The 11597-nt window shown below is 37.1% G+C and overlaps 2 protein-coding genes across 2 annotated transcripts; both read left to right on the forward strand.

Moving 5' to 3' along the window:
* Positions 1-7162: 7162 nt before the first annotated feature.
* LOC126622288 (protein DMP4-like) lies at positions 7163-8293 on the forward strand. The gene has a single exon (XM_050290975.1). The coding sequence runs from the start codon at positions 7294-7296 to the stop codon at positions 8092-8094; it is 801 nt and encodes a 266-aa protein (XP_050146932.1). The 5' UTR covers positions 7163-7293; the 3' UTR covers positions 8095-8293.
* A 1633-nt stretch (positions 8294-9926) lies between these two features.
* LOC126622289 (uncharacterized) lies at positions 9927-11070 on the forward strand. Its single transcript, XM_050290976.1, has 2 exons — positions 9927-10396; positions 10723-11070. The coding sequence occupies exons 1-2, from the start codon at positions 9952-9954 to the stop codon at positions 10749-10751; spliced, it is 474 nt and encodes a 157-aa protein (XP_050146933.1). The 5' UTR covers positions 9927-9951; the 3' UTR covers positions 10752-11070.
* The last annotated feature ends 527 nt before the right edge of the window (positions 11071-11597 follow it).

The raw sequence follows: 11597 nt of genomic DNA on the forward strand, positions 1-11597 counted from the left end.
AATCAATAAATTTTGATAAGGTTTATATAATTGATTTCTAGAGATTTTATATAAATTTATAAATTATCAGGGGGAAAGGTGAAATTTGAAAATGCATAAAATATACTACGAAATCTCTTCAGTTCTCTCGAATTTCCTAATTTTTTTAAATTCTTTAAAATCAATTTCTAATTGAATGAATCCGTATAAAATCTTGAATAAATACATTTAAATTTTCAGAAAATGACTTAAAATCCTGATTGAATACTCTAAATTTGTAAAAATTCTCAGATTCTCAATACTAATCAAAATTTCTCCATCACCCTTAATAGATTAAGAGCTATTTTGTGGACCTACTAGCAAAGATATTGCCTTACAAACTTTGAGGAGAAAAATATTGCCTTAAAGTTTAATTAATCATAATATGGGTGATGATTAAAGATAGAAAAAGATTACCAAAGGGCTATGGTGGATCCAACACATTAGTGTGATCTGTCCTTAACCACAATAATAATTGTCCTCTCTTGCTTCGATCCTGCCTTTCATTCTTCCCATGCTACCATCTCCCACTTTATCTCTATCTAAACTAAATCCCTTGTTTACCAAAAAAAAAAAAACAAAAAACAAAAAAAAAACACTAAATCCCTTTTGTGTAATAAAAATGAACTAAAAAGATATTTCTCAACTGGTTGTGGAAATTCTCTTTTTTTTTTGGGTCAATTAGTTGTGGAAATTCTCTCCCATCTGGCTTTTGGAGTGTTGCTTTGCTTTCTCTTCTTTTCTGACAGGCCTCCTCACTTCCCTACTCTTCTGAATCATTGGTAGTGAAAGATCCCACAAGATTTTATTCTCTTATTTTAGTTTTTATTTTTAGCATATGGATTTGTTTGGAGTTTATTTTTTAAACATGATTGGATTAGGAAATTATGCATAGCATTATGTACATGTTTAATCTAATTCTTTAACTGGAAGTCCAATACAAAATATGCATATTATAGGTCGATGTGTAACTCTTTGGAGGGCCAATTAGCTCCCAATTTTAATTATGTTTTTGGGCGAATTATTTTTAGAGTGGCTAATTTTCTAGTTGATGCAGTTACATGTTGGCCATAAAAAATATAGATAAAAGATGAATATACTGAAAGTCTGAAAGCATGCTCATTCTTTCTCTTCTCCAAAGGATTTAACGACAGAAAGGTTATGGCAAAGACAACTTTTTCACTTCTTTACAAGTCTTTGGCTGAGATCATGCTCAATAGGAAACCAACACCCAGTGCATGCCCAGCTGTACATAAACCCAGCACCGACTTCTAAATTGAGAGGATTTTTGGAAGCTTTTTTTCTTAAACAAGGTTTAAACAAAACCAGGATTAATGCGAGTAGGATTATGTTATGTGTTAAAATCCCATTGGAGTCCAAGAAGAGGAATAAAACTTTATCATCTCCATCAATCATTGAGAAAACCACCCTGAGATAATTTGTGGTTGGAGACGAATTTCAAAACTGTATTTCATACAGTACGTTTTGAGCTCGATTTCAAACGCTTGGGAATCACATGATGATGGTTAGAAGAAGTTGAAATGCTTTGTGACTCATCCCGACTCTCAAAAAAGTTAACTTTTGTATGATGAAGTCACTAGTTGGTTCTCTTTTCAAGAAAAAAAAAACAATCATTGAGAAAGGTACACTATTGAACATCTTATGGACGGACAAGGATTGTCTACCCTCCCAATTCTGGTGCCCTCCTGTTTTGTGAGGTCATGGTTAAGCCACGTCAACATTTTATATTGTTTTTTTTATAGAGATAATAAGACAAAAATGAATAGTAATATAAAATGTTGACATGAGGGCACGGGAGGGCACCGGAAGTGGGAGAGCAGACAATCCTTGTCCCTTAGGGTGCGTTTGGTACGTGGGACGGGACGAGACGGAACGGGACGAGGCGTTCCATCCCGCGTTTGGTGCTCCAAAAATGTGTGGAACGGGCTGTTCTACCGGACAGATTTTGGGTGTTTTTGCGTCCCACCTCCCCCTGGAACGGGTTTGTTCCACGTATGTGGAACACAATGTTTTACCATTTTAAGACAAATATACCCCATGTCTTTTTAAAAAATTACACATTCGTTCCGTCCCGTTCCGTCTGCGTACCAAACGCACCCTTATGGACTAGTAAAATTAGAAGATAGAAGAACCAACTTACATCACCACCACGTAAGATGCTGGCTTATTTAATGACAATGTTGAATTAATCGTCTAATAAATTCCATAACCAAATTAAGTGAAGAAAAAATAATGTTATCAACGGGAATTGGACCAGAATCTGACTGGGGAATGCAGTGTCTTTTTGACTTTAGTAGTCGAAATGGAGTACATACTTGAGTATCTTTGACTAGAAACTTGAAACCTCTAAGTTAGAAAAAGCTGAAAACATTATGTACCAAGTTAATATGGTTTTCCAAATGTGTATGAATAAATAAACGCTAATTAGTAATTACGAAGAAAAAGATTAGAATTTGAGTACAGAAGCGAAAGTAAATTGCTGTAACTAATTTAATTAACTCAAATTAATGTCATATAGTTTTAAAGGAAGGTCTTCTAATTTCGTGCCCACACCAACATGATGTGAAAAATTATTTGAATATGTTGTAGAAACAATGAATCATGCATTAACGGTGGTACTATCTGCACACTTCTTTTTATATTTTTTTATATATATTTCTTAATTTTTTACTATCAAATTAAATTAATTGAAAAAAATTAACTAACAGATATTAATTGAAAATATGTAGAACGGAAAAAAAAAGGGTGGATATCACTGCTCACGCTTTAAACCCAAGACTGGTCACTAGTGGTAGTAGTGGGGGATGAGAATTGAGAAATTTTGCACAGATAAAGACTGATATGGTGGCAGCCTTAATTTAGTGACCAAGTCAATGGAGTCATGAGTATTTTTATGTTTGTTGTTACTGTTCCTCAAAGCCTGGTTTTCATTTATAGCCATTGGAGAGTCAAATGGAGGACGACCCACGAGAGGAGAGATTCTTGAAGTCGAAGAAAAACAAAGGGAAGGGAGAGAGGGAGAGAGGGAGAGACTTGACGTGGGAAAAGTGATTGATGCATGACTACCCATTGGACTTTGCGATATGAAATCATGCAAGACAGAAGCTTGACACGAACGCATGTTATATAAAAATTGGAAGAAAATGAAATTTCAACGCATGGCGATTCCAGTAAGCAGCAAGTCTAATTAATACTTAATCTGCTAAATTTAATACTTAAATCTAATATGAAGTGGATTATATCGACTAATCTAGGAACAAATGTGACATTTTGTCTTGTTTTTCCAAAATCTGTGAGCTTAAATCATATTCAATTTTACTCTGATTTATCAGGTTTATACATATGACTAATTTATTTACCAACTGCAGCATTTTTCATTTCTTTCTTCCAAGCCAACGTATAAAATTTGATTTCTCATAAATATTGGAAAGGAGTCAAAGCTGTTGATTCTAGTTACTTGTAGTTAATTTGAATTTAAGATGAACAAGACTTGTACTGAAAATTTGAATTTAAATTATTAATTTTAGAAGTAAAACATAGTCTTAATAGTTAGCAAGCTGTGTGCAGAGTTCAAGTACTCAAGAACATTCATCTTTGTATATGAGGTCTTGTGTTCGATTTTCATCTAATTTTTGCTTGTGTAAAATAAAATATCTTGAATTGTTGAGAAGTTCAAAATAATAAATTGATTTCATAGTTTTGGTATGCATGGGAACATGCCATCATTGGACGATCCTAAGTCAACAAAACCTCAGCTTTGTGAGGTCGGAGTGGAGAACGTTTATCGTCCCCAGTCTTACATTTGCTTTGCAAAAAAACTATTTTTACAACTTGAAACAATGACTTTTTGCTCACAAAAGAACAATCTTTTTATTGCGCCAAGAGTCGGCGTCAAAAACATACCATCATTGAAATTAGGGAAAAAGCAGAAACAAAATCAATAGGTACTGAAAACTGGAAGGAAGGCGAAATAAACAACCCAACAAAAGTTTGAAGCTATCAAAATTAGCAAAAAGGAAGGGAAAGGTAAAATCTTTCCTTCCCATCCCATGATCATATGTCTCTACATGCTTGTTTGTGCCATTGGCCATGGCTACCCATGATTTGTTAAGTAAAAGTTGAGAATTCATCATCACACCCAGAAACATCATTCAGAACGCACACCAGGTATATCTTTCTCTCCAGATGATCATTTGCTTTGCATTTGTAGGGTATGTTTGACAAAAAATGGGGACAACTTTAAAATGTACCAGAAGAAACCTTTTCCATTGTATATGTTACATTTTATTTGATCATGTCCTAAAGAAACAAAATTATAATATATGGGTCCAGTTTTGATGGGGTCATTATTTCACAATCTTGATATCATTGAAGGAGTAGGAAGTTGGGGTTGGTGGTCATCATGAATTCCATAAAAATAAAAAAAAGGCAATAGCTAGGTTATTCAAAAAAATGGGAGGACATTGGTACCTGCTCTAGATGCTAGTATTGTTCTGGTAATTACAGTTAGAAATTAGAAATTGTTGTTTATGGAATTAAAGCAGCTTCACAGTTGTAGCTGGTAATAAACAGTTTCAGACCAGAATCTGCAATCTAATAGCTCAAAGATTCTTCCAAGAAGGAACAAATGAATGAGTGATTTGTCAATTCAAACTCAGGTGCAAGGACATATATATGTTAACCTAACTAATCAATTGATTTAACTCATATATACAATTGAAATATATATTTTTAAAGTGAGATTCATTTTTACCTTTAAGATATTTTAGTAGAAATTCACATTTGTTTAATACATCAGTATTTCTATTTTAAGGTGTATTTGAAATCGAACTAGTAATCCATGTGACTTTGAACTGAAGACCTTGTAACGAAGAAAAAAACCACTAAAATGTAGGGTATTACTATCCACACATTTATTTTTACTTCTCATACATCTCTCTCAATTTTCGGCAATTAGACGAATGAATTAAAAAAAATTAATAGATAAAAATTAAAAGAGGTGTGTGGACTGTGAAGTAAAAAATGATGTATGAAAAACACTATTCAAAATGTATGGCCAAAATGTACGTTGTGGATAAGTTTGTACCGGATGACATCCCAAAAAGCAGGCTGAGAAGCTACGAAGTCACAAGCTAGCTACTAGCTAGGACTAATCACTTGGGAAAAAAGCGAGGAAGAAGGCTTAAAAGGGTTTAGTGCATGCAGCTGCCCAACGTAGCTTGCTAAAATCATAGAGTTAGGTGCAGGCGTGATCTTTCTTGTCTGTAATGGCTATCCTATGTTCATGCCAAATTACCAAATTAGAGGAGGGCGCACACTTTTGTCAAAACCCTTTCAACATCACATCTCTCTCCCCCGTTAATACGCCGATCACGACACTTGGCCTAACTGGCATCTGTCTTCCTCACACAAGTCACAATTACGGTGTGAAGTGAAATAACTGAGAGTAGTTAGGAATTTTGAATCAAATGCAATTATTTGGGAGAAGTGAATGAAAATTTTGTTAACGGAAATTCGGACCATGTCATTCATAAGAAAACTTTTACAAAAGAGAATAACTTGCATGACACGAGTATACTGTTATGGTAGCGTCTTGTATTAATGATATAACTCCACGTGAATAAAATCTTATATATTTTTGTTTATTAACACAAAACGTTATGATAACGGTTTACTCGTGTTATGATAGTCCTCACTAATAAGAGGAGGTAAACCCCAACAATTTTCAATTTGCTTAAAAATGAAGTAAAGCAAAACAAAAAAAAAACTTTTAAGAGCATGATTGAATTCCGAATTGGAGGCCCAAATTGGTATCTTGAGCCCAGCATGAGCACCTCGGTTGTTAGTTTGTGTGTGTGATGCCTTAGACCATATTTGTAATGGGCGGGCTTTAAGGTACCAGTCCTAGTCATGCAGGACACCTCTCCCAACCATTTCCATAACAAGTTCTCACTCAACATGAAGTGAAGAAAGTTATTTATTAAACCATCACTTTTACCACATTGGAAAACTTTTTACCAAATATTTTATTACAAGCGAAGCGATCACAATACACATGAGGGCGAATTCGTAACACCACTTTTTAACATAATTTTACACATATTTTTGTGGAGCTCGTTTCGTAATGTCTTTCAATAATTTGATCCGTTTATCTTTTAGGTCTTCTCTCCAAGATCGTGTCTACCAAAAATCATCAAGTCTGAAACCATATGACCGTTGGATTAAGGTTTAGGGTGTCTTTGTATAATCGTATTTGTCTTTCTTTTTTTCACTATAAATGAATGTCCTTGTCCATTTTTTGCAATGATGACCTATGAATAATGTTATAAAAGATAAACGGTTCGAATCGTTAAAACCCATTACAGAGTGGGCTCCACAAAAACGTGTATAAAAAAATTATGTAAAAAAAGTGGTGTCATAAATCCACCCCTATAGATCCAGTTAGCATGTCAAGAGATACCGTATTTTATCTTTGAGAGGAAAAATTACTACTTTTCTTCTTTGATGCATGCGCTTCGTATGTCTGAACAGATAAAGATTTTATAAGGCTTTGGTCACGAAACAAGTTGATGCAAAGGAAGTGATTTTCAAACCCCTATTTTCTCCCTTTGCACTTCTTCTCTTGGTTCTCGTTTGAGAAGGGAGAGAGAGAGAGAGAGAGAGAGAGAGAGAGAGAGAGAGAGAGAGAGAGAGAGAGAGAGAGAGAGAGAGTGTGTGTGTGACAATCGCTTCCAATCCAAACTCTAACAAGTCCGTAAATGAAAATATGGGCTGTTTTGGGTAGCGAATTAGTTCCAAGACAATCTTCACACCTGCTTACAAAGTAATAACGTGCAAGGTATGAGTATATGACACCATGTATGATCTAACAACAAATTCCTTCAAAGTGAAGCCTAACCTCCCTCTCTCATCCTCACCAATCTTTCATGTTTCCAAGCAAAAACCACAAAAGCAAAATAACAAATAATTGTGGGTCCCCACTTCTAAATTTAGAAATACTACTAATATAAAAGTAAAGAATACCTCTTGTGAAGCTTGCCCCTTAAGCAATGCGCATTGCGTTTCAGCAACAAAAAAGCTCCCCAACTTCTTGAACCTGATCCTCCCTCCCTTTGTGACTACTACTCTGAAAGACCGTGATCGATAGACAGACAGCGAAAAACCGAACACGAAACCAAACTCTCCTTTCGGAATTCTGCTTGCTGCTTTATCTATAATTCGGCTCCAGTTTTAGGTTTCTCTTCCTTGCAAGTCATGACTAACTACTCTTTCCCTCCCTTTACCTCCACTCAAGTTTCATTCCTATTCCTATTTATGCAACATTATGCTCACAAGAAAAATGCTAAAATAAGACGAGAAAAAGAGACCAAAGCATTAAGGGATAAGAGACGTATCAAACGATTCTGGTCGATGGAGATCAAGGTAGAAGCTGAGGAATCCCGGCACCTGCATGATGGTGAGCAGAAACTCCCCCTCTTGCAAGATGCACCAAAGTCCGCGACAGAAGAGGAAAGAACGCTGATACAGAAAGCCATTCGCCAGACTTTTCAGAGCACAGCTCATTTGGCCAATCTTTTGCCAACGGGAACGGTTCTTGCGTTTCAGCTTCTGGCACCCATATTTACAAACCTGGGCAACTGTGACTCAGTCAGCCGGTCCATGACTGCTGGACTTGTAGCCCTCTGTGGGGCTTCAAGTTTTCTACTGAGTTTCACTGACAGCTTTCGGGACAAGAATGGAAATGTCTGCTATGGGTTCGCTACATTCAAAGGCTTATGGATCATTGATGGATCAGCCAACATATCACCTGAAGTCGCTGCAAATTTCCGGCTGCAGTTTATAGATTTCCTCCATGCCTTCATGTCAATACTTGTATTCGCAGCTGTTGCACTTTTCGATCAGAATGTAGTGAATTGCTTCTATCCAACGCCGTCAGATGAGGCTCAGGAGGTACTCACAGCATTGCCAGTTGGCATTGGCGTCATTTGCAGTATGTTGTTTGTTGTGTTTCCAACCAAGCGCCATGGAATTGGCTTCCCGCTGTCTGCAAGTTAGCAACACCTCTTTTGCTTGATTAATTCATATTTGCCTGCGTGCTACTTAAAATTGCCAAACCCTGCACATACAACCTTATTTATTCTTTTTTCCATTCCGGCTTCCTCCAAGTTCCGTAAATGCCGGTTATATGACTGTTCTCCTTTTTTTGTAAATCCCAGTTCAAATCCATGGCACATTGAAAGAGAACTTTTAAACATCTCAACTCTTGATCAGATAACTACAAATATCGTTTGAGGTACCGACTAAGAAACGGTTGAGATAATTATTTCTCATATGAACCGAAGAGTGCGAATGAGGACCCTCTCCGAGGATATCCTCTTTGTGAGGATCTGGATCCTCATCCTTCAATTACATCCGTTCATGTTGGAACCAAGAAGTATGGACATTGAATATTGTATAATAAACTCAAGCACATGCTGCCCGTGCTTGTCTTTGTCGAAGACCACACATGATGTGAAGATAGAAAGCTGACAGGACAAGAATATATGCTGCCCGTGCTGCATGTGCTTGAGTTTATTGTACAATATTCAAGAGTTGCTGCCCGTGCTTGTCTTTGTCGAAGACCACACATGATGTGGAGATAGAAAGCTGACAGAACAAGAATATATGCTGCCCGTGCTGCATGTGCTTGAGTTTATTATACAATATTCAATGTCCATACTTGTTGGAACCAAGAAGTATGGACATTGAATATTGTATAATAAACTCAAGCACATGCAGCACGGGCAGCATATATTCTTGTTCTGTCAGCTTTCTATCTCCACATCATGTGTGGTCTTCGACAAAGACAAGCACGGGCAGCAACTCTTGAATATTGTACAATAAACTCAAGCACATGCAGCACGGGCAGCATATATTCTTGTCCTGTCAGCTTTCTATCTTCACATCATGTGTGGTCTTCGACAAAGACAAGCACGGGCAGCATGGAGAAGGTTATGGAGCTGTTAGTATTATAAGTCCTCTCAGTTTTTTATCTTTGTGTTGTCCCAAGAGTTTTGTATAGGGATGGGTGGTTGTAACCGGTTCTTTACTACTCATATATATGAGTTAGTTGTTAACTCTTAATACATACGAAAGACATATATTTTTGAACATAAAAATCTACATGGTATCAGAGCGGGTCCTTCTTTAACCTGTCTCTGGCCATTTCTTTCCGCTGCTTCTCTCCTTCAACCTTGAGCCATGGCTGAAGAAGATTCAGTAAATGTTGAGGATAAAACCTCCCGTAATTCTTGTTCAAATTTTTCAGACACTGAGGTTAACACCAATCAGCGTTTGTGTTCAGCCTTGCTGAATGAGTTCAACTACCTACCTTGGTCTCGTGCAGTTTCACTTGCTCTAGGAGGAAAAGGAAAAATTGGTTTTATAAATGGAAGCATCGAAGCTCCTGATATCACCTCACCAACCTATGAGACTTGGCTCTGCAAAGATCAATTCGTCATGTCCTTACTTCTCAATACTATGGAGAAGCATGTTGCAGAAATTTTTAGCTACTCAGAGTCCTCACAAGATTTGTGGAACTCGGTGAAGGACATGTATGGAAATCAAAACAATTATGCAAGGGTGTTCCAACTGAAGAAAGACATTGCATGCATTCAACAAAATGGGAAGTCCTTTGTACAACACCTTGGCAGGCTCAAAACCATGTGGAATGAACTGGATATGTATCTTCCACACACCACAGATGCAAATACGCTACTAAAGAGAGGGGAGGAAGATAAGATATACCAACTCTTGGGAAGCTTAAGTTCTGAGTACGAGGATCTCAGAAGCCATATACTTATGAGTCAAGAACTGCCAACATTCAAAAGTGTGTGTGGTATTGTCCAACGTGAAGAAGCTAGGAAGAAAGCCATGAATGGTGAGTCTAGCTCAAGGCCAACTGAAGCTCTAGCCTATGTTGCAAACCACAAAATATACAAAGGTAAGAATTCCCATCTCAAGTGTACCTACTGTAATGGTGTTGGTCACGTGGAAGAAAAGTGTTGGATCCTTCATCCCGAGTTAAAGCCCAAATTTACCAAAGATGGGAAGATGATTCCATCAAAACCTTCACAAACAAGCCATTTCAAGAGTCATCATGCAGCAAACGTCACCTCTGGGGGTTCTTTTGGATCCATGGACTTCACTACAAGTCCTGTGACACTTATAAAAGAATTTGTTGCGTACTTGCAAACCAAGGATCATGGGAATACTGCATCAAACTTACAAAAGGAGGATGGAGAACACGCTGCCATGCTGGGGCAGTTTGCAGGATTTCTTGCCAATAACAAATCTGCAGAACAAGGAGAGGTTTCAGGTATTCTCAATGCTTTCTCCACTGCATTACAAACAAGCATTGAATATGATTGTTGGATAATTGACTCAGGTGCCACTGATCACATGACAAACAAACTTTCAAATCTGCATAATTTTCAAGCATTCAAAAACCCCTCACTAGTGTCAATTGCAAATGGAAAAAATGTGTCAGTTTTGGGTAAGGGAAAAGCTAGTATACTCACAAACAATAATGAGTCATTAGCCCTATATGTTCCCTCATTTCCTTTTCAATTACTTTCAGTAGGAAAGATAACAAGCTCCCTAAACTGCCATGTCATTTTCTCACCAAACAACGTCGTTTTTCAGGATGTCATCACCAAGAAAGTGATTGGTGAAGGGTTCTTCCTTAATGGTCTCTACTACCTGTGCAAAAACTCAGTCATGCCTAAAGCGTTTCAAGCTGGAACCAAGTATTTTGAACATCAACAACTTTGGCACCAAAGACTTGCTCACCCATCTGAACTTGTTTTGTCAAAATTGTTTCCCGGTTTTTGTCAATCACCCTTTGAGTGTGAAACATGTCATTTTTCAAAGTCAGTCAGACTACCTTTTGTCACTTCTGTTTTTAAGACATGTAAACCATTCGAGTTAGTACACACGGATGTTTGGGGACCTACAATTGAATCAATGGATGGTTACAAATATTTTGTCATATTTGTTGATGATTTCACTCGTACTACCTTTCTATACCTTATGAAATCAAAAAGTGAGGTTTTCTGCATATTTAAAGACTTCCATAAACTTGTACAAACTCAATACAACTCAAATATTAAGGTGCTTAGGTCAGATAATGGCACTGAGTTTCTGTCCAATAACATGATTCAGTACTTGAGTTCACAAGGGATTGTTCACCAAACCAGTTGTGTAGGGACACCCCAACAAAATGGGGTCTCAGAAAGGAAGAATAGAGATCTGCTTGAAAAAACTCGATCTCTAATGCTGCATATGAATGTTCCCAAAAGATATTGGTCACATGCTGTTCTCACTGCTACCTATATAATTAATAGACTTCCAAGTAAAGTATTGGGGTTCAAAACTCCACATGAAACTCTAAACAATAGGGCAGTCAACTTGGCGCATCTTAAAACGTTTGGTTGCAGCTGCTTTGTCCATGTGCAAGCACCTCATCGTGATAAATTGGAAGCTAGAGCAGTGAAGTGCATTTTTGTTGGGTACTCACC

Source organism: Malus sylvestris, chromosome 5 (genome assembly GCF_916048215.2).
Source record: "Malus sylvestris chromosome 5, drMalSylv7.2, whole genome shotgun sequence".
Lineage (NCBI taxonomy): Eukaryota > Viridiplantae > Streptophyta > Magnoliopsida > Rosales > Rosaceae > Malus > Malus sylvestris.